Here is a 22,512-nt window from a genome sequence, read left to right as displayed (position 1 = left end):
AGTGACTTTTTCAAGAAACACAGACATTTCCAAGCTCCCAAAAAGAATCAGCAGTAGAGCCAGAAATTTAGAAGTCTTGGATCGCTGTCCTTTGCGCTAGCCAGATTACACTTCAATAGCTATGTCTATTTTGGTTACCTTTGTACTAATTGTTATTAATATATATGGAGTCTTAATAGTGCTCAGTGTTGTGCATAATGCAGTGGAAGTCACAAGGCACAGCCCCAAGGAAACTATATCCTTAAGCACTAATTCTGCAAAGAGGTCTGTGCAGGAGTCCATACTGACTTCAATCGAGCTCTCTCTTGGTATAATGGGGTGCCCACACTCATCCACTTTCAGGATCAGGACCTATATTAGCACAGACAATATAGTTCAGAAATATTGTCATTTGCTGCAATCTAATGTTTGGATAAGTGGCACAAATATCTGTTTTTCAAAAAATAATATCAAAATAATTTTATAATCTAATCTATCTATACAATCTACAGTGCACGCCACTGAAAAGTTAACGTTTCCTGGTACAGTATAAATAACCCATATTTATGATTATCTGCTTGTACATCCCACTATGCCAGTTGCATTTAACAGGGATGATGAAACTGACAGTTTAGGTTTCAGGTTGTGAGGATACTAATCTCAGTAGAGAAACTGACTTGCACAAACTCCAGGTCACTTGAAATCCAGCAGTTTCTCCACTCTTGGGGTATAAAACTCATCTCTGAGTTGTGGCCCCAGCTGCACGCTTGAGGAAACAAACAATGTAGATTTAATTCCTCTTAAGAAAGGAACTTTAATCTGTGAGGAAAAAAGATGATAATTTAGTTTTTCTTCCCTGAGGGAACTGATGTACTTCTAAGTTAAAGTAATGGCACCTAAATCAATGGGGATTGATATAAATATCCTAAAACAAAGAGCAATAAAAATACTATAACAAAAATATTCTAGGCAATACCACAGTAGCATCATCCTACAATACAGCATTTACTTTTTAATAGCACCCAGTAGGTCAAATGTATCCAGGGCACTGGTTCTCAACCTTTTTTCATTTGCAGGCCCCTACAAAATTTCAAATGGAAGTGCAGACCCCTTTGGAAATCTTATCTTAGGCATAGTCTGTACACCCCCCCAGGGGTCCACAGACCACATTTTTGAAAACCACTGATTTAGGGCCCCAGTCCTGTAAATGGCACTGCACTGATGGATCCCTCCACCTCAGCCCACTTATGCAAAGAGGTTTGCAGGGTCAGGACCTAGGTGTGTTTTCATCTCTGAGCTTTTAGACCCGTGGTGCCGAAGGGCCGAGAAGGTGATGTAACTGCTTGTACTTGTGGGTAATGTCACTGGCTCCCCTTGGTTAGCTTTGGAGCGCTCACCAGCACCCTCAATCAACGCTTGCCATGTAGACACAAGGGACCCAGCCGGTGATGCACGAACACCCAGAGCAAAGAGGAACGCCAGCGCGGCTACAGCGCCCTGGGGACCCCCGAAGGGAACAGTTCTGCTGCTCTGCAGCGCTCTCCGCAGGCCCCGGGCTGAGCGTGCCCAGCTCCCGCCTTGGAACGCGCCGCGCGCCACGGCCCGCTGCGACTCCAAACCACACCCCCACCTCGCCCCGGAAGCGCGCGGTCACGTGACTGGATGTGAATAGCCCCTATCTGACTGCCCAGTTGACCCAAGCGGGCTGCGAGATAGAGCGTTTTCACAGCCCGGAAGCCCCGCCCCCAAGCGGGTTTAGCCCCGCCCCCTGCTCCGCGGCCGCCCACCCCTTCCCCCCGTCCCTGCCAGCCCGCCCGCCAGGCTCCCGGCGGTGCAGTCGGCGGGCCGAGGCCATGGTGGAGCCGGCAGACGAGGCGCCGCTGCTCTTCTGGGCCGAGGGCCCCGCGGTCTCCCTGCCGCAGCCCGAGCCGGAGCGGGGCGGCTGGAGCCTGGCCCCGGGGGGTGGCGCGGCGTGGGGCGGCCCCGGGGAGCTGCCGCGGGGGCCGGAGGCGGAGGCGGACCAGATCGTGGCGGTGTTCGTGGTCACCTTCGATCCCCGCTCGGGTAAGGGCGGCCCGGCCCGCGGGGATGCTGCGCCTCCTCCATGCGCTGCCGGGGGGAGCCGCGGGAGCCCCTCCCGCATCCATAACCGCGGGCTCAGCAGTGATGGGAAACGCTGCTGTCCCCTGTCGCCTCCTCCCTGACCCCCACCCCGGCGATATGTCTGCTGGGGTTGGGGGAGACTGGGAATCTCCCGTCTCTTTCCCCCCCACCCAACGCTCCCAGGCTGAGCTCCCAGGTCATCGCTGTCGTGAGTTGGGGAGGCCTCGGCAGGTTCCCAGGAAAACGCTGCCTCCCCTCTCGTCCACGGGGTAAAAGACACCTTGGGAGTCCTGCTCCTCTTCCTTCCTTTCCCCCCACCCCTCGGGCTGAGCAGCCTGGTCATCGCTGTGATGAGTTGGAGGGGGGGGGCCTCAGTAGGTCCTTTCTCAAGGGAAATATTGCACACCTCACCCATCTAGTGTTCATGCCCACAGGGGGATGAGAGAGAAACCATGTGGGAATCTCTTTCTCTCCTACTCTCTCCCTCCCCTACTCCCTGGCTCAGCAGCGTGATCATCACTGTGATGAGTTGGGGGGGTGGAGGTAAGCAGGTTCCCAGAAAACACTGCTACATTCCTCCTCTTTAAATCCTCCCCCTCACCCACTGATTTTCATGGGGTGATGGAAAAGCCCTGGGAATCTCTCCCCACTTCAGCACCCTCTATTCTGGTGATGAGCTGAGGCAGGTTTCTGCAGCTTTCTCTCACCGGAAAATATACTGTGTCCCTGTTTTCCCCATAGCTGTTTATTGGTAGTGAGTTGAGGCAAGCCATGGAAGCCCCACCCACCAAACATTGGCTACAAACAGTCACTTGCTGCACATACAGTGTTAGATGGTGATGAACATAGCCACCATCACTACAGTATCTGACCACTTCCCCAGCATGCATGTTGTTTTCCTGTGGCTTGCATTATATTTGCCGAGTCTAGTGCAACAAAGTGCGATTTACTTCCGTTCATGCAACTTTGAGATCTTGGTGTTGCTTTCCCTTCCTCATCATGAGACCTGTGCAGATTAATAACACTCTGCTTATCTATAGCGTCTTTCTTCTAGGAATTTCAAGTGCTTTACATACACTAAGGAATTAAGCCTCTCAGAATTCCTGTGAAATAGGTAGAAGAATAGTACAGATAAGGAAACAAGCACAGAAAGGCTCTCTTGTCTGATGACCATGCAGCAAGTCAGTGGCAAAGCTGGGATAAGAATTCAAGATCTTTGACTTCCATTCTCACTAGATTCACTGCCTTTTTACTGATTCTGCACATCCAGGGGGGATAGGGGGAGGCAGGGCGGAGAATGTATGTAGGTAGGTGTGTTGCCACATCAGAATAAGTAAGTGGGAGAAGAGGGCATATGGGAAATAGGGGTTAGCACTAGGATTTAATTTTCTATTAGTGCAGGAGGTGGCTTTCTCTAAGGTGCAACCAAAATAGGTGATCTCAGTGGTGTTATGTCAGTGTAGTGGACCGCACAGTATAATAATCAAGGGGATGGGCTTTAGCATTCCAAATAAGTGTGATGTTAAATATGATTAGAGTCTCCCTGGGCAAACCTCAGTTTTTCCTAAAACTCCTCTGCCATTTTGTGAGTAGGCAGTTGGGCACACAGAGTGAAAAGTGGTTCTGCAAAAGCTGGACTACTTTCCAGCTGTACTTTTAAGTACTGGGTAACGGTGGGTAACATACCAGTACATCTTGTCTTTGGTGCTGATTTTATCTGCTGTGGAGGGTTGTACTTAAGTGCGTCCACTTATACAATATAATTCACAGGGAAATAGTGAAAATGGGATGTAAGGAAGTGGTCAAATTTGACCTCTATTGTCCACATGCAACTTTTCAAAGGGGGAAAACTATCACTCTTCACACTTCTCTACAACAAGTAACTTTAGAAAACTATGTCTAGTAGCAATATTTAAGGCTACAATTATGTCATGGAATCTGTCACTTCCAGAGACCTCTGTGACATTTTCCGTGTCAGCCGCAGGGCAGCACCCAGGCAGCAGGGGGCCCTGGAGCTGCCAGCTGCTGTGTGGGGTAGGGGTCCCCTGGAGCTCCCAGCTGCTGTGCAGTGGGGGGGACGACCCTGGAGCCCCAGCTGCTGTGGGTGCTGGACACTCCTCCCTTCCCATTTTGTCAGGGATATTTTTAGTAAAATCAGGGACAGGTACGGGCTTCCATGAATTTTTGTTTATTGCCTGTGACTTGTCCCTGACTTTTACTAAATATATCCGTGAGAAAATCTTAGCCTTAGCAATAGTGTCTGTATGGAAGAGTAAATTACCTCCCTTGATGGGCATGTAGAGCATTGACTTGTGCTGCTGCTTCTTAGTGTATACTCAGCGTGCCTCAGGTGGCATGTGACCAGGATTCATCACCGAATTTGGTCTGCTGGTTGGATTATTAGCTTTCCAGATTGGGCTGGGTATTGACAGACAGTGCAATGTGAACGCTGATCCATGCCTCCTGACTTCTTCTGACTGTACCTAACAAATCATACATATTTATTGGTGTCATACCTGTCTTGAGTTCTGTCTGCAGAGGTGACTCTGATTCTTTTGTTTGGTGCTTAAGAGATTAATGTTGTTTTCCCAAGGAGTGGTGAATTTATCTCTAAACTCTCTTTCATCACACACTTGGGATCCTGCGCAGTCCTACACAAACTTGGTATTAATTCTCTTCTGTTATTGACCTCAGTAAGCAATGCTGAATCATGACACTAAGATTACAGAAAATGCTAGCCCACCACTGCATCTGCTATTGTCCATTATTAACTTCCTGTTGGTACGTTAGAGCATACCTGCTGTATACCTTCACACATGCTGTGCTGCTGTTCTGTCTGCCTCGATCTAGGGTCTTAGATACATCACTTATGTATATGTTTGTACATGCACTTCAGATAGTGTTCTCTTTCCTTCAGTCAGCAGTGACTCGCTTCTTGTGAGAGGGCCAGGGTGGCTATGGCAGAAGGGCTGGGTCACAGTTTTGCATTTTGCTCTGAATACGCTGACGTTTGTGTATCCTGACCTCTTCCAGGAGTAAGTTATGGGCAGTAGCCAAGAAAGTTTGGTCTCCTGCGTGCACAAGCATTGTTCTTGAGGTTGACAGCCCCATAATACCGCAGGAACCTGGCTCTCACGGGAGGTCACGACCATGTGGGTTGTGATGGTCCCCTGGGTAACTTGTGCCAAGCCCATGGAGGACTCTGAAGGTGAAGACTTCTTCTTTCATATGGCTTGGGGAGGTAATAACAATTACAAATTTATGTCTAGATTTGATAGTAGGGACCTTGCTGCAGCAGTGAGCTGGTGAATGTCCTTCAGGCCCCTGGTGAAAGAACAAAGGGAACACTCAGAAATGATGTGCTCCATCATTTGTGCCTGGTGACAACAGTCTCCTACAGGTGTTTGCCTCATTTTCCATTTAAAGAGGGTTTGTCCACATCTCCCAGGAGATGTCCTGATGTAATTCAATCTGCACCAGTCTTTCTGACATAAATCAAAACCCGGTGGTTCCTTGACAGGGTCAACAACAAGCTGTTTGTTTTGAGCAGTCGAAACACTCCCTGTGGTTCTCCATTTAGCCTCAGCATCAAAGTTAAATGTAAGAGTCTTGATGCGGACCCATAGAGGGTTGCAGGATTTTAATTTTGTCTTTGGTGGGTTCTGCAGGTCATCGTGCAGCGGGGTCTTTGTGTTTGCATTGACATAGTTGAGAAAGTGAGATGTCTGGGCAGCTCTTCTAATCTATGGAGGCTGGATGTGCAGTAGGACTGGGAGCCAGTCGACCAGTGTCAGGAACGCTCAAATTGACTCTATGCGCATAGTGTTATTGAGTTGAGTGTCAAGGCGTTTAGTGGGACTGCTGTGAGACCACACTGGTGCACAGTATTCAGCTGCAGAATGTACCAAAGCAGTTGTTGCGGTTGTAAGGTCCATGGACTGGAGCCTGATGATGTTCTGGCCAATTTCCTGATAAGTGCTGCATGAGACCTGACCTTATAGCGGGTGTTCTCGAGATGTTGTAGAAAGGTTAAACTCCGGTCCTGTGTAACGCTGAGATACTTTGAGTTAGCCTCATGGCTGACGCTCTCACTGCAGAACTGCACCACGAGTTTGGTATTAGCCATTTTATTGTTCAGACAGAAAGTGGTCACCATGTGTTTTTTTTTTTTTTTTTTTTTGGGTTAGGCCTAAGTTTTCAGCATTGGAAATAATCAGCCATTGTGCTAAGATCTCAGGTTAGGGTGCAGCTGATAGTATGGAGGCTTGTATGCTGAACAGCTAGGACAATGTCATCTGCATAGATGAATTTCCTCAATTCCGTTGCTGGTATATCCATGGTGTATAGATTAAAAAGTATCAGGGCCAGGACAGATCCCTGAGGGATGCCCGAGTGAAGAGTCTTTGGTCTACTGATCTGGCCATTAAGGTGTACCTTAAACCAGCTGTCCCCGGTCATCACTGCCAAGAGGCGGATCGTTTGCTGACAGTGAATGACACTGGAGACCTTGAGGAGGAGGCCTTGTCTCCAGCCGGTGTCATATGCCGAGGATACATCAACAAGGACGATTCCTGTCTTCAACTTCTGTTGGAATCCTGCCCCAGTGTAGCCGGTGAGTTAAGCTACTTGGTCACAGCAGTTCCTCCTCCAGTGAAATCCTGCCTGCTTCACTGGGAGGATGTCTCTGCTAATGTCAAACAGACGGTGGAGCAGCCCCCCATTCCATGAGATTTTATGTCTGGCAGCTTTGTCGTTGTCTTTTGCTCGTGTTTCTTGGAGGGCCATGATGTCAATGTGATGGTCTTTGAGGGTCCTCGAGCGGTAAACCGCTTTTTCCATGGACATCCCTTCTACAGTAAGTTCGTATATTTGGAGGGCTGGCCCAACTGTTCTTTTTTGGTCCTGAAAAGGGTGGTTTGAGGAAATATAATCATTGCTACTTTCACTCAGAGGTTGGTAATGTGACATCCAGTGGCCAGTTGACAACATTGGTATGTTAGTTAATTTACAATTTATATTTAGGAGGGAGGGATAGCTCAGTGGCTTGAGCATTGGCCTACTAAACCCAGGGTTGTGAGCTCAATCCTTGAGGGGGTCACTTAGGGATCTGGGGCAAAATCAGTAATTGGTCCTGCTAGTGAAGGCAGGGGACTGGACTCGATGACCTTTCAGGGTCCCTTCCAGTTCTATGAGATAGGTATATCTCCATATATTATTATTACACAAAGCACAAAAAACACCAGCACTTAACAGGAACATCACGTGAAGGTTGTCGTCTTGCTCCCAAGGTGAAGGCTGAAACGTTGAATTTGACCTGGAATTCCATGAGCTAGTGAAGAGTAGAGCACTGTGGGTGATGTGCTGTCAGAGGCCTGCTTTGCTGAACAGATGGGTTTCTATGTCCTGAGTCACCAGGAACTGTTGTAAAATCAGCTGTTTCATACCTAGGTAGAGAGAATTACAGAAATTAAGCCCGGAGGTTGTGAATGCTTGGATTCCCAAAATCCAAACCCAAATGGAGAAGCCACAGTTGGTCATCCTGCGGGCTGGAGAGGGGAAAAGATGTTTTTTGTGTGGCTTTATTGGGTATCCAGAAACAGCAAGGAGTCCAGGGCTCACCTATAGGATAGACACAGGAGGGACAAGATAAAGAGAAGCGCTGCTGTGGGATATTTCAGGCTAAAGAGAGATGCAATCTCGCATTTTTTGAGGGGCACTTGTATCGAACTTGTCAATGTTTGGCATCTTGGAATGTTGCGCACAGTGCTGGCTGCCCCATTATTGTTTCCAGGTGGTGCACTCTAAAAGAAATAGGAGCAGGTCACATTATGTCTCTTGCTACTTATGTGATTGTGGTGCGCAGCCAACTATCTTGGTATTAAGTTTGGGATGTAGGGCAAGCCTACACTTGAAATGCTGCATTGGTGCAGCTGCACCATTGTATTGCTTTAATAAAGATGTTCTAAGGGCAAGTCTACACTACAAAATTAAGTCAACCTAAGTTATGTTGACATACAGCCATCGCAGTAATTAAATCACTTTTGCATGTCCATTGCACATGGAGCATTGTGAGACGATTTCTGAAAGGCAGTAACAGTCAATGTAAGGAACACAGTGTCTGCACTGACACTGCGTCGACCTAACTAAATCGACTTAAGCGCTATGCCTCTCGTGGAGGTAGAGTTATTAGGTCGGTGTAGTGGGCGAGTTACATCAATAGGAGCTACCGTTTAGTGTAGACGCTTAGAGTTAGATTGACGTAATTAACTCTGTAGTACAGAGCAGGCCTAAGTCGATGGGAGAGAACTCTCCTGTCAGTGAAGTTGATCCACCTTCCTGAGAGTCAGTAGCTCTTCTGTTGATATAGCCCTGTCTACATGGGGGGGGGTTAAGTCGATATAACTACATCACTCAGGGATGTGGATTTCTCTCATCCCTGAGCGATGTAGTTATTATACGGATCTAAGTCTGTAGTGTTCTTAATAACACTGTAGCTTGTGAAGGCCCCCGTCCTTCAGCTGGCTTTGAGTGGCCAAACTACTGGTCCTGCAAGTGGAGGATCAGGCCTACAAGTGAACCAATAATTGCTTTGAAAAAGTCCAATTCACCGTTAAGCTGTTTTGTTTCTTTTTTGTTTTTCTTTCATTCTCCAAGTTGAGCTAAACCATGTTTAGTTTCACTTTCTGGTTCTCAGGCATTAGCACAGTGTTGCAGTGTTGGGTTGCAGATACTGCTTGGGAGCTTTTATAGATCTAAAAATGTGTTCACGAATACATAGATCTTCATGTCTGTGTGTGATGCCCCCCAGCCACCCCCATGAACAGATGGTTACTTTAATAAAGAAGCTAAATGCTGGTGTCACAGTAGCTTCTGGAAGCATCCAAAAATAAGAGGAATAGTGCAGAAAGTTACAAGGGAAACTTTCTTTGGCTCCATTCCTTCCAGAAGCTGCTGATGCTGTTTCTGACTTATCCTGGTGCTGACGAATGGCTTACAAAAGTTCTTCAAGGAACCTGCAAGCTTCTCTCTTTAAAGCTTCGCATTGTGCTCTAAAGTTCAAGTTGTTTGAATGCAGCTTGGGAAGTCCTTCCTCACCAGCCTGGGAGCTGCTTTGTGCATGGTCAGGGAACGGGATAGGCTTCCTGCTCTCTCAGAGGCTTCTCCCTTCCCCCTCCCTCCTGTCTGTGGGCAAATAAGCTTGTGCCTGTGGGAAAAGTCGCTCCTTTGTTTGCTCTAGCATCTCGCCTGACTGATTTTTATCTCTTTGCTTGCTCCATGACTGCCACGTCATCGCACAAGGCAAGGTGGTGAGAGCGACTGCCCAGGAGTACAGGTGTTGGTGGCTAATGTTCTTTTTAATGGAAGATCCTAGAAAACAGTGCAACTGAATGAGTTTATTCCAGTGTGAGCATGTTGATCTCCAGTGGCTAAAGCACAGGATAGGGTTCTAGTTCCACTTGCTCTGCCACTGACCTGCTTTGTGGAACTGGGTGTATTACTTAACCTCTGTCTGTTTACACATCTGTGAAATGGCGATAATACTTGCCAACCCCCGCAGTGATATTTGAGGCTTAACTAATTTAAGGTACTTCGGCCGAAAGGTGCTGTGGAATGATAACGTATTACTATTAAGTGTGCAGCTGAAGATCAGTAGTTGATTCATTATGAGCATTAGACTTTCAATTGCGTTTGAAAGAGGAACCTGCGGGGGAACTTGGCGCTAACCACAACTTGTGGTTGAGGGAGCCCTGATCTACTTCCTTAAACTCTTCAGGGAAGGATCATCTCGCGTCTCTTTAAAAACAGTTATAAATTTTAAAAAGTGGCTCCATATAACTCTAAACACAAACCACAGGCATTATCATAGTGGCTTCCTCTGCCAGCCTTGTACATTACTTAAAAGGCCCAGGTACATCAATAAAGGCTCTGTCTTCATATGTATTTGTACAGCACCTCGCACAGTAGAGCCCTGATTGGGGTCTCTGGGCGTTACCATCATAAAATGAGAAATCCCCTTTGTAGGGGAGGGATAGCTCAATGGTTTGAGCATTGGTCTGCTAAACCCAGAGTTGTGAGTTCAGTCCTTGGGGGGGCCACTTAGGGATCTGGGGCAAAATCAGTACTTGGTCCTGCTAGTAAAGGCAGGGGGCTGGACTCAATGACTTTTCAGGGTCCCTTCCAGTTCTATGAGATAGGGGTGTTTGTGTGTGTGTGTGTGTGTGTGTGTGTATATATATATATATATATATATATATATATATATATGAGTCTTCCAGAGAGTCCTTATCCCCACCTCCTTGCTTGGTTGTAGTGACTTTTCGTTAGCTGTGTGATGACATTGCTGACAAGACAGCCTAGGACTGGCCTCCCCATCTCTGAACAGAATGGATGCGCGTGAAATCTCTGCTGTTATTGTAATTAACTTGCTGTATGTATTTATCTCACCAGGACCTAAAACCTATTGGAAATAATGTCTACTTGAGCAGAAAAATAGGCTACTAAATTCCAGTAGCTAAATAGAATTCTATGTGCTCCCTCCTTTGTGCAACATGCAAAATACAAAGAAGGGCCAGGATTTTCAGAAATAGTCACCTAAAGTTAGGCACTTATTTAAATGTGGCACACCCCACAGCTCCTACTGACCCAAATGGTTGCTGCTGGGTGCTCAGCTAGTTTTGAAAATCAGCTACTTATTTAGGTGTCAATTTTTAGGCTCTTGTTTCTCAAAGTCTTGACCAAGTCTAAGGCCTTGTCTAAACACACAAGTTGTACTGTTTTAACTACACTGCTATAAAGTGATGTATTCCCACACACATCCCAGAGTGTATGTTGTTATATACGTATAGTGTTTGGGAAGGGGAGTAAGCCATACTGATACCAGGTGCCTTCATGTTGGCATAACTGTGTACCCACTAGGGCTTGTAGTAGTATAACTTTTGGTGGAAAAATCTCATCTCTGAATATTTGTATTGGTCCAAACTCTGTATGTAGCCCACAAAGAGTTTAGGATTAGATTGACGTGTAATATTTTTTTGTCTTTCTGTATGGATCATCTTTCATCTCAAAAAATATTCTCTCTCATCATCTCCACCCCAAGATCAGACTTCTTAGATATTCTTTTCTATTTCAGGCATTAAACTTTTTCTTGTTGGGGTGATAGTCAGTTGCCAGTTTATTCAGTCTTAATCTTTTCTGTATCTGTGCACTTTTGTATTTGCTGGAACAATTATTGTGCTGTAGAGTTAGGAGGTTGGGAAATCCGTGAAACATTTCAATCAGCTCTTAAAATATTAAGTAGCTTGAGATGTGTTCCATGGAAGTTGTATAAGGGCGTTGACTTTAAGATTCCTGTTTGACCAGTCTTACCAAGGAAGAAAATGGGCTTCCAGAGAAACGATCCATTGCCCAAGCAGAGCCATCAAGAAGGATAGGAGTGGTCGTGGAGTCTCCACACCCACACTTTGGGTGTGAGGTGGAATACCAGCTGTCCTGTGGTTTGTGGGCTGTCGAACCATTAAAATATCACAGGTCTAGGCGTGAGGATTGCATGTCCTGGGCCTTGGACTAGTGAAAAGGAGGAAATCCTTTTGGTAACTAAGTTTTATATACTAAAAAATACAGCCAGCTGATTTGCTCAGAGGCTTGGAATGTTAGAAGCTTTGACAAAGATGGATTTGTTGGCAGAGTGCAGGTGAAGCAGTCAAAGGTACACCACAAATTTGTTAACCCAGTACTTAAGTTTTTCACATGAATATCATGGTCGTATATGTGGCGTGCATGTATGTATGTATGTATGTATTTATCTCTCTCTATTTATTTATATATATATATATATATATATATTTTTTTTTTTTAAAGCAGTAAAGTTCCACTGACATGAGCATGGCTGGTGCTACAGTTTACCAGGTGCTGTGCATACACTCCTCGCTACCAGTAGTGATCATAACACTTTCACTTTTGGCCATAAATCTACATACAAAGTTCTGGCCTAGGCTTTTTAATACCCCTTCATGAGCCTGGAAGAAAGGGGAGAGAGTCCATTTTCCATTCTTCTTGGAGATTTGACTTCTAAATGATTTAGATTGTGGCACAAAGAATACACCTATAAAGTTTGCGGACGATGCCAAGCTGGGAGCGGTTGCAAGTGCTTTGGAGGATAGGATTAAAATTCAAAATGATCTGGACAAACTGAAGGAATGGTCTGAAGTAAATAGGATGAAATTCAATATGGACAAATGCAAAATACTCCACTTAGGAAGGAACAATGGATTGTGCACACACAGAATGTGAAATGACTGCCTAGGAAGGAGTACTGGAGAAAGGGATTTGGAGGTCATAATGGATCACAGGCTAAATATGAGTGGAGAACAGTGTAACACTGTTACAAAAAATAAAATAAAATAAAATAAGCAGACCTCATTCTGGGATGTATTAGCAGGAGTGTTGTAAACAAGACACAAGAAGTAATTCTTCTGCTCTACTTCATGCTGATAAGGCCTCACCTGGAGTACTGTGTCCAGTTCTGGGTGCTACATTTCAGGAAGAACGTGGACAAATTGGAGAGAGTCCAGAGAAGAGCAACACATAATTAAAGGTGTAGAAAACATGACCTGTGAGGAAAGATTGAACAAATTGGGTTTCTTTAGTCTGGAGAAGAGGGGGGGACATAACAGTTTTCAAGTACATAAAAGGTGGTTACAAGGAGGAGAGTGAAAAATTGTTCTTCTTAACTTCTGAGGATAGGACAAGAAGCAATGGGCTTAAATTGCAGCAAGAGAGGTTTAAATTGGACGTTAGAAAAAAATTCCTGTCAGGGTTATTAAGCACTGGAACAAATTGCCTAGGAAGGTTGTGGACTCTCCATCATTGGAAATTTTTACAAGCAGGTTGGACAAACACCTGTCAGGGATGATCTAGTTATTACGTATCCTGCAGGGGACTGGCCTAGATGACCTCTTGAGGTCCCTTCCAGTCCTACCAGTCTATGCTTCTTGCCTCTCTTGAACAGGATTTCTAAAATCCTTTCTGAATCCAAGACTTTATCATGGCAACATGATGCACTTACCAAATGCCTGGCTATTTAATTTTACATCCTTCCCTTTGCTCTGCTTTTGCACTATAGTGCTGAGGAGAGGGGTCAGATTCTCAGCTTTGGAGACTGAAGTCTTCTGTCCACAGAACTCTCACAGCACGAACATCAGTAGAGTTAGCCCCTCCTTCTCTGCCCTGCCCAAATACCTGGAGGGACTATCTGCTGTAGCTGCTGCCTGGCAAGCCTTGGAGGGGCAAGTCTGCAAGATATTAAATAGGTTCTGAAATAACTCTTGAGGCCCATGCAATGTACTGGTGTTCAGTGCAGCATGTCTGTCTCACAGGCAGCACATGGAGTGTGATAAGGTTGCATCTGTGCTCAGGTACTGGAGAGACCCATCTCACTGTAAGGCCATGTAATAATCGCCCTATATTGCTCCAAAAACTGTATTGCCTTTTAAAATACTGTTACCAGTGCACTGCTCCTTGATACACAAGTGGTTGAAACCTGGCTGCTGTTGATTTGTTGCTGCTTTATCTTTAGAAGAGGGTGGGACCCTTTTCTACTCCAATGAAAAATTATCGCTCCCTTGCCCCGCAGGTAACATGGTGGAATGGTGTTTGCCCCAAGACATTGACTTAGAAGGTGTTGAGTTCAAATCCATGGCAAGTGGGTCGCACAAAGTCCAGTCGGATTTCATGTGAGTATATTTGGGCTGCGCTGCTCCTTCCCATCCTCCTTAGCCACACATGCCCTCCTCCCTTAGTCCAAAGCAGTAAAAATGAACACTGCCCATCAACTAAGGCCCCCCAAATTGACTTGCCATAAAACTAGCTGCTTTGGAGTGAATTTTCCAGATATTTAGCATCTGCTGCATCAAATATCTGCTATTTATGTAGATCCTAACGTATAATGAATGACTCCTGCTCTGGTGGCCAGCCCGCCAACAAGAGCAGACCTGGTTCCTAGAGGTAAACTGACACTAATACATGAGGCATGAACAAACAAGGAAGCAAACAGAATTGCTAATTTCAGGCTTGTTAGGAATGTCAGCAGTCGGCCAGGAGGCGTGGTGGGGATGGAGCAAACTCTTTGCTAGATGGAAAAGAGCAAAACGGGGGGGGGGGGAGGAGGGAGAAAGGGAGGGTTTTGTTGTTTGTGGTTTTGAGAGAACGCAGAAGAAAACATGTTTATAAAAACTTGGATGTCTCCTTTAGATGTTGAGTAGTGATCGTGTCCTGTCCCCATTTCACTTCCTCGTCCCTCCCGCCTCCTAATGGGAATTCTGGTTCATGCCCTTCCCATCGTATTCCTCCCCACTCTGCTCTCAAGGGCCCCGAGTTGTGGTGCCTCCCTTTGGCCAAGGAGGACCGACAGCTGCTCCCTTTAGAGCTTGTAGACTCCACTCTCTGATTGGCCAGAGGAGGTGTTTCATCTGCAGTGTTTCCATTCTCTGCAAGCCTGGGAGATGGCTTGGGGGCCAAACAGGCCATCGTTACGACAGCTAGTCTGACTTACTTTATAAAGTGTGGTGTGTTATCCTGGCTGTTCTTTGGAAACACGACGTTATGCTCCCTAGGCCCAGCTTTCTACCCGAGCCTCTCTTCTGAAAATTTCCCCATCGTTGTTAACACAGGTTCCACTGCACCAGTGCTAGCAAAAGTCGGGCCTTTAGTGGTAGGAGAGGCACTGGAGGCTGCCAGCTTTCTGAATACTGTGTAATGTAGACCATGCTGTCAATAGATTTAGAAGACATGGTTAAAATGGCAGAGGCCTGTGTGCACAGGAGGAGATGTAGGGGGTGGGGAACTGATATTTTTGATGGCCCTTCCTAGGATCTGCTTGTTATACCTTGCCATGTATGTGCCTCTCTTCCCACCCTCCCCCTTTCTAGTTATTTTCTGTTGCACATTTGTCCCCAGTTATTTCCGGAAAGGGCTCTGCTTCGGCCTGGCCTGCTTTGAAAACATGCCCGTGGAGAGTGAATTAGAGCGTGGCGCCCGCATGAAGTCTGTGGGGATTCTCTCCCCTTCGTACACCCTGCTCTATAGATATATGCATTTCCTGGAGAACCAGGTCCGGTAAGTTGTCTGTGGGATACAGGATTGGCTGCCTGTAGTGAAGGGTCTGAATGTTTGTGTGGATGGTTGGATGTGAAGGTTTCCCAGGCTACATTGAACATCAGGTTGCGTGTCATTTGAAAGGTAATTTTCCCTGCATGTGCAATAAGGTTTTGGCTTTGAGCTAAGACTTTGAAATGTTGCCACATTAAGACCTTTTTCCAAGAAACAGTACTTCTGTGTGTGTGTGTGTGAGTGTTACAGGAAATGAGGATCATGATGGAGGAAAGAAATTAAACTTGAGTTAGTAATACAGGACCACTTCAGTGTGTAACACTTTTTTTTTAAATCTGCTGGAGAATTGCTTGTTTTGAACAGGTATTAGAACAAAATAATTGTTGATTTCCCTCCTGTCCCTTAAAACATCAATTTGCTAAAGGTTTCTTGGAAGATTTTTAGAGCCAACAGTGAGATTTTGTTCTTGGCTACATCATGCTTCTGCTGTCTACACAGCGCTGTCCAGTGGGACTGCAGGATCAGAGCTTGCTAAGGGAATTAAGTAAGGGTAAAAGAGGACTTGCAGGAAAATGTCATCTTGTTTGAACTTGTTCTAAATGTTAAAAACCAGGATCCATTCTCCCATGCATGGAGTATGAGAGTCCTGCCTGACCATCTCAGCCCTGCCCATGTTCCTTGGATGCACTGAAAGATACAGATGCTTATGATGCTGGTGCCACAGCCTGTGAAGTCTGAGGCATCTAAGGCTGAATCATGGACTAGGAGATGTATGTGGCTGGGGGCAAGGGCCCTGGGGTCTGTGGACTCCATAAATCTTTCCTACTTTTTGTCTTTTCTAGACACCAGCTGGAGATGCCAGGGCATTACTCCCACCTAGAGGCATTTTATGATGACAAGAAGGGGGTTCTCCCTGCTGGCAAGGGTACCTCCAACTCTCAGCCACCCGTCCACTGGCTGCCCTCCATCCACAGATACATGTATCCAGAGATGAAGGTGAGGCAGGCGCTGTCCAGCTTGTATAAACGTGTAGTGCATGATGCTCCCGATGGCTATAGGACTAGCTAATTTGTGTATAGCAAGTCTCTCTGCTAGGCAAGCTAGTGGCGTTTTCTCCATGCATTTTAGCATTTGTGGGCTGAGCCCTAAGCTGCACAAGGTAGATTCCTGTTGTTTAGGCTGAGTATCTCAGGCAGCAACTATCGACTGTTGCAGTGTGCTGCTCTTGCTCCCACGCATCTAGTGTCACAAGTGTGGTGGGTGGTGCTGGGCTGTGTGTATATAAGACTTGCTCCCATATTCTGCTTCTGTATTTAGCATCTCTGTGTTCCTGTAGCATCTCTCATGAGCTGTTCTCTTCCCCGACCCTCAGATCACACACCCCGCAGGCTGTATGTCTCAGTTCATTAAGTTCTTTGGAGAGCAGATCTTCATCCTCTGGAAGTTCGCTCTGCTACGCAAGCGCATTTTGATATTTTCACCACCGCCAGTAGGAGTTGTCTGCTATAGAGGTACGGCGTCAAGATCAAAACCTTCAAACCTCTTCCTTTCCACGCCTGAAGGACAGTGACTTGTATACATGTGCACACACCCCTCCTAGCTGATATGGAGGGACGCAGTGCCATTCTCCCAAGTCCACCGCTAGGGAAAGTGATGGGCAGGGTTTGCAAAGCAACCCTGAGGCTCCCCTTCTCTACTTCTTGCAAGCATGTTTTTCCCAGGCCTTGTTGGACCGAAGAGCTACGAACCTGAACTCTTGTCTCTGTGTGGCAGCAACAGATGCTGTTGCCTGACTTTCATTCCACCAACAAGCTGGGTGCAGGGGGAGAGAATGTCTAAACATTCTGCAGGAACTTAAGAATTTAAATAACATGTTGCCCAATAGGAGAGTCAGAGTGAAATGTAAGCATTTCAGTGCTGGTCAGATGCCACTATGCTGTGCTATATACGGTGTGTGTTTAGGAGCACTTTGGGCAAATGGGGACATGAGAAATAAGGAGGGGGCATTGTGGACCCTATTGAAAGGGAATATTGTGGGCATTGTGTTATCCCTTTCTCTCACCTGCAGTGTATTGCTGTTGCTGCCTAGCCAATGTCTCACTGCCTGGCATTGGGGGGACCGTTCCAGAGTCCAAGCCTTTCTTCTATGTGAATGTGGCAGACATAGAAATGCTGGAGACTGAAGTGTCTTATGTGGCCTGTAAGTACAACAGCCTCTTTGCTTCCCTACTGCTTCACACCAAGCTGAAATCTCTGATGGATCAGGAGGTACCTTTTAAAACTTAAGCTGAAAAAATCTCCTGATGGTGAGAGATACTGTGAAATAAAAGAGAAGAGATCTTAACCTGCCTGGGTGTGGCCAGGTCCTGTTCTCATCCAGCAATCACTGGATCGTAACGTGTCTGGATGTGGCTGTGTCTTGTTCTCATCGAACAGCGACGCAAGTGAGAACAGCCACCGTGCAAGGAGAGTGTCTCAAAATCTTCCTCTCCCTGTGGTCTCGGCAGGCACGACGGAAAAGATCTTTGAGGAGAAGCGAGATCTCTACGACGTCTATGTGGATAACCAGAATGTGAAGACGCACCATGAGCACCTGCAGCCACTCCTGAAGATTAACAGTGCTGACAAGGAAAAATACCGGCGGCTCAATGACCAGAGGTAGTGGAGGGGACCTGAGTGATGAAGCGATGGGACCAGTATCTCAATCTCTTCACTTCCTTTGAATTTTCTTGTCTTCATTTTCCTGATTTCTTGCTGCTCTGGTTTATTCTTTTGACCCTCTCATTCAATACCTTTATGGTGGTGGTTTGTATTACAGCAGGGCCTAGAGACTCCAACTGAGATCAGGGCACCTTTGTGCTGGGCACTGTGCAAACACAGTATTAGTCAGTCCCTGTCATTTTTAAATAGACAAGGTAGATAAAGGGTGAGAAGGGAAATAGGCACGGAGATGAAGTGACTAGCCCAGGGTCATGCGATGGGTTTAGGGGCAGAGCTGGGAGTAGAATCCAGATCTCCTGACTCCCAACCTAGTGCCCTGTCCATGGGACTCTGCTGCTATCTATAGATTAAAGATGAAGATTTTAGTACCTTTATCTTCAATAAAGGGTGATGTCTTCAGTCAGAATCCTGTTTGGCGCTATTGCTCTGGGGTTTGTTGCTTGTACATGTGTTTGATTTGCCTCCCTTCTCCCAGGCAGATGTTGATGTACTCTCAGGAGGTGGAGGAGGACTGCAGCTCCTGTGAAGAGGATCTCTTTATCTTGTGAGTTGCTCCCTGCACCACTGAATAACAATCAGGCTCCGGGGAGTCTTTAAAGTGTGGTTTCGCACTTGAGGGCCTGGGCACCAATGGCAGCCTGGGGTCCAGTCGTTGTCTCACTGGTTTCATATCACACTAGCTTAGCTTGCAAAAATAGAGATGTTTGGGGGGTTGGAAGTGTTTGGAGGGGATATGAGGACCCATAAAGCATGGGTTGGAAATGGAAGAGATTTCTAGAACACCAGCATCTTCTGACCCTCTTCAAAATTCCTGGCTTTGCTGGGGGAGGCCAAACAGCTTGTTGAGATGCAGACAGTGCCCTGGCTGTGGGGAGCAAACTGCCTCTGCTCGTCGGCTGGGCGGTTACATGTGTGGCGGTTTCAAAGGAGGCTGGGGTGAAGGGTTGGGTAATGCTTGTGTTGTTCCTGCAGTCTGTGAGGAAATGCGTGGCAACTGAAGTACTAAATAGACCCTGGCCCCTCCTATGGAGCCCTTCACCACACACTATTATTGCTCCTGTCCTATGGTGGGAAAGGGATATGCACGAGAGTAATACGATTAAATTGTCTAAAGGAAAATTGAGGATGAATATTAGGTAGAGCTTGCCAAGACTGAGGTGCTTTGGACTATGAACAGCCTGCCACAGCGCACGGGGGAAGCCTCATTGCTCGAGTCATTTAAAACTAGACTATGATTGGAGAGGATATGGGACCAGGGAACAGCGCTGTACGTGAAAGGGGATGCAGGAGGTGGCCAGTCGAGCTTTCATCTCCAAGTTTTGTTCCTTGTTTGGTGCTGAAACTTAGTCATAGCTAGAATCTGGTGGCTCAAGAACAGGTAATGGAGAAATCATTTGGGTCAGCATAGTGGCTTGGTGCTTTTGTCCACTCAGTTCCCCCACTGTATTAGGGGAGATATATGTTGGATTTCTACACTTGGTCTTTTATTCCCCACAATAAATGTGTTAGTTGAGTCAGCGCCTAGCTTAAATAAGCCAGCCTGAAGCCTGTTGAGTAAAAGGTTCACTATTGACCTACCACATGTGCGATACCATGGTGGAAAGAAGGTAGGAATGTTTAAAGTGGGACTCTGGGGATGGTGTAAAAAATCTGTCTTCCATTTTTCTTTTCAATCCCATCTGCTCTTCCCTGTTGGCTGTGTCCTCCTGCAGGTTTTTCATGGAGCAGAACAATCGGATATTTCAGACACTGATGGAGGTGTCAGCCAGCCAGGACAAGACCTTGACAGCTGACCATGCCCGGGGCATGGGCCTGGACCCACAAGGTGACCGAAGCTTCCTAATGGACCTGCTGGAAGTGTATGGCATTGATGTCATGCTAGTCATTGATAACCCCTGCTGCACTTAAACTGAGGACAAGAGAGACAGGGAGCAGCGATGGCTTTTTAAAGACTATGGAACATTGCTTAGGAGCATCACTGGAACTCACCACACCGTCACTGGAAGGATCTCATTTATTTAATAACTTTATACAGAAAAGTATTTATAATTTTAAACAAAATGTGATTTTATTTTCCTTTCTTCAGGATTGACTGCTCAAGGTTTGGTTTGTTTTTTTCCTGATATCCATAGAAGCAATGGCACCTTTTCACCAACCCTCACAGTTGACATTGGCAGCTGTTTTTGGCCTAGTCTGGACTTCTGAGGGGCTGGAGATTTCAGGGAAAGCACCTTCTCTCATGGGGACCAATGTGAAATCATGCATATTTGAGCCTTCAGGAGTTGACGGTGGAGAATGTCCCCTCCAACTGGGTATTGTACAGTGCTCCCCAATCTTTTCAGCATCCTCCACCCTACTGTGTCTTTCACTGGGGACAGTTAATTATGCAGGTTAGACTCTGTACACCCCACTCGCCCACCCTTACAGCAGTTGAGTTGGAGTCCAACTACCATTCCCATCTATGGCAGAAGAAAATGGTTAAGACTAGACGCGCTACAGGATCATGTGATCATCACTTTGCATTATGGGATGCTAGAAGGTGTTGCGTTCTCATTTCCACCATTTGAAAGGTGGAGTGATCTAGAGCCTACCCTCCCCATTTCGTGCCTGGAGCGCAGGAGAATGGAGAAACTCTTCACCACCTGGTGTCTCCTAACTCCCCCTTTATTTATTATTTGCATGGATCCTGCTTTGATTAAAGATTTTTAAAACAGCAGGATAGTGTCCAGGTAGCCTCTACCGAGCAGCGACCAATATCACAACGGCACCCTGCAGTTAATGTGCTTTGCAGTCTCTTCTCAGGGCCGGGTTGAGCACCGTTGATAGAGCTGTGTGGGAAATGCTTGGCTCTGACACGTCATCAGCCCTTCCTTCGTCATCAGCCCTTCCTTCGTTGCTAACTTCATCAACAGAACGGGCAGAATCTTTCTGCAGGGTCTGCTACTTAGTCCGGCTTCCTGTCTTGTTCTCCCAGTGCCATGAGTTTGTATCAGTTTGTGCTTCGCCCTGGCTACCAACTTACCAGTCATTGTTCTGCTTGAGCATTCAGTTAAGTGGATCATCTTTTTGTCAGGCAGCTGTCAATGGGACAGCCCACTTATTTTTTCAGTGAGAGGTACAGGAGGTTGTAGCCCTGGTGCCTGGATGGCCTCACTATTTGCAGTGAGTTCCCTTGTGGCTTGGAGTTCTCTTCTGGCTCAGCTGCCAGAGGTGGAAGTGAGGATGTGTGTGTGTGTGTGTGTGTGTGTTTGGGGGGTGGTGGGGGAGGTGGGAAGGGGGAGACAAAGTGACAGATTTTTTTCTTCCTGCCCATTAGCTCTGCTTCTCTTCAGCATAGGGATTTCTCACTCCTCAGCAATGGATGTGGGCCAGTGACCACTGGCTGGACAATAGGGCCCCTTGCTTGTTCCCGTGAAAGGCTGGCTGTGTTCAGGATGCCTTCCTCTCCTTGCAACACTTGAATGTATGATGCTAAGTCCTAGGAGTAACTAGCTGCCTTGCAGCATGTGATGTTTTTACTGGCCGTCATTCAGCAAGGCAGTACCACTGACTGCTCTGTTCTGGAGACGTCAGTAGTTTACTCACATGCTTGAACTTAGGTATATGCTTAAGTACCTTTTTTGAACTGAGACCATAATGATCTAGTTGCCCTTTCCCCTAGACTTATTTCAGCATCTTGGCTCTCTTGTACGCCATAATCCAGCATTTCACGTTCTAGCCCTGTAGCTACCATGGAAGTGTTTCTTGTCATCAGCAGAGTGGACACTCTAGTCCTTCTTTCTTCTGGATTTTGCTGCTGGATAGGGTTCAGCCTGACCACCCTACATTCCCCTCAGTTCCTTGTTTTAACCCATGTATTTATTTAAACACACCTCCCGCTCAAAGAATCTCCTGCATTGCATCACTGATTTAGCGTCTGTGCCTTTTGAGGTGCTTAGAGGCAGGCACATTCCATCTCTGCATGGGGTTTATCTCCAGCAGACACCTCAGGTGTTAACTTGAGATTCAAGGTCTTTCCTAACCCAAGGGAGCAGAGAGCTTGAGGGAAGGGAAAGGAGGGAAACAACCTGGCACAGGCAAATCAAGGCCCTCCTAGTGCTATTTTAACGAGTATAATACCTAGCATGTCCTGGCCTCCAAGTGCTGGGTGAGCAGAGTGGAGTCTTTTCTCTCTGCTTCTCCTGGACTCCGACTACTTTCCTACAGGAGAAAAACATGCTGCTACTTTTGTTGTCTATCCTCTGTGGTTGTATTGCATTAATTCTCCCTACAAGCCTAGTGTTTGACAGACTGAAGAACTTGAACAGAGCTGGTTGCAATTAAAAGGTCACTTCTGAGGAAGGCTTAATCTTGATTTTTGTTTTGCTTTTGTTTTGACCTCTTTTCAAGCTGAATTGCCCAATACAATCCACATTTGACTCTGCCCTCAGTTGGTACCCTCCCACCTCATTTCTGTTGGGTTCTATCTCTCTAGCCATCCCCACCCAAGATTCTCTCTGCAAGGAGGAGGTACGGCAGACATGCATTAGTGCGGTTTGAGTAACCTATGTTAGGAATAACCAAAGGCATTGAAACGTGAATCACCTAGCTCCTTTTTGCTAC

General features: G+C 46.5%; 1 protein-coding gene across 1 annotated transcript; it reads left to right on the top strand.

The window, feature by feature from the left end:
• Positions 1 to 1,796: 1,796 nt before the first annotated feature.
• DENND11 (DENN domain containing 11) lies at positions 1,797 to 21,145 on the top strand. The gene is made up of 9 exons (XM_054034049.1): positions 1,797 to 2,043; positions 13,715 to 13,814; positions 15,037 to 15,195; positions 16,032 to 16,185; positions 16,562 to 16,700; positions 17,258 to 17,389; positions 17,697 to 17,847; positions 18,386 to 18,454; positions 19,623 to 21,145. Exons 1-9 carry the CDS (start codon positions 1,833 to 1,835, stop codon positions 19,816 to 19,818), a joined length of 1,311 nt encoding a protein of 436 aa, XP_053890024.1. The 5' UTR covers positions 1,797 to 1,832; the 3' UTR covers positions 19,819 to 21,145.
• Positions 21,146 to 22,512: the final 1,367 nt, after the last annotated feature.

This window comes from Malaclemys terrapin, chromosome 1 (assembly GCF_027887155.1).
Source record: "Malaclemys terrapin pileata isolate rMalTer1 chromosome 1, rMalTer1.hap1, whole genome shotgun sequence".
NCBI lineage: Eukaryota > Metazoa > Chordata > Testudines > Emydidae > Malaclemys > Malaclemys terrapin.
Note: the sequence above shows the minus strand (reverse complement) of the source record. Positions and strands in the feature narration are given on the sequence as shown.

Excerpts from the sequence above, each read along its gene's own strand:
- DENND11 (XM_054034049.1), top strand. The coding sequence starts at position 1,833 with ATGGTGGAGCCGGCAGACGAGGCGCCGCTGCTCTTCTGGGCCGAGGGC. Across the intron at positions 13,815-15,036 it reads AAAGTCCAGTCGGATTTCAT|TTATTTCCGGAAAGGGCTCT; the intron begins GTGAGTATATTT and ends ATTTGTCCCCAG. Across the intron at positions 15,196-16,031 it reads TTCCTGGAGAACCAGGTCCG|ACACCAGCTGGAGATGCCAG; the intron begins GTAAGTTGTCTG and ends TGTCTTTTCTAG.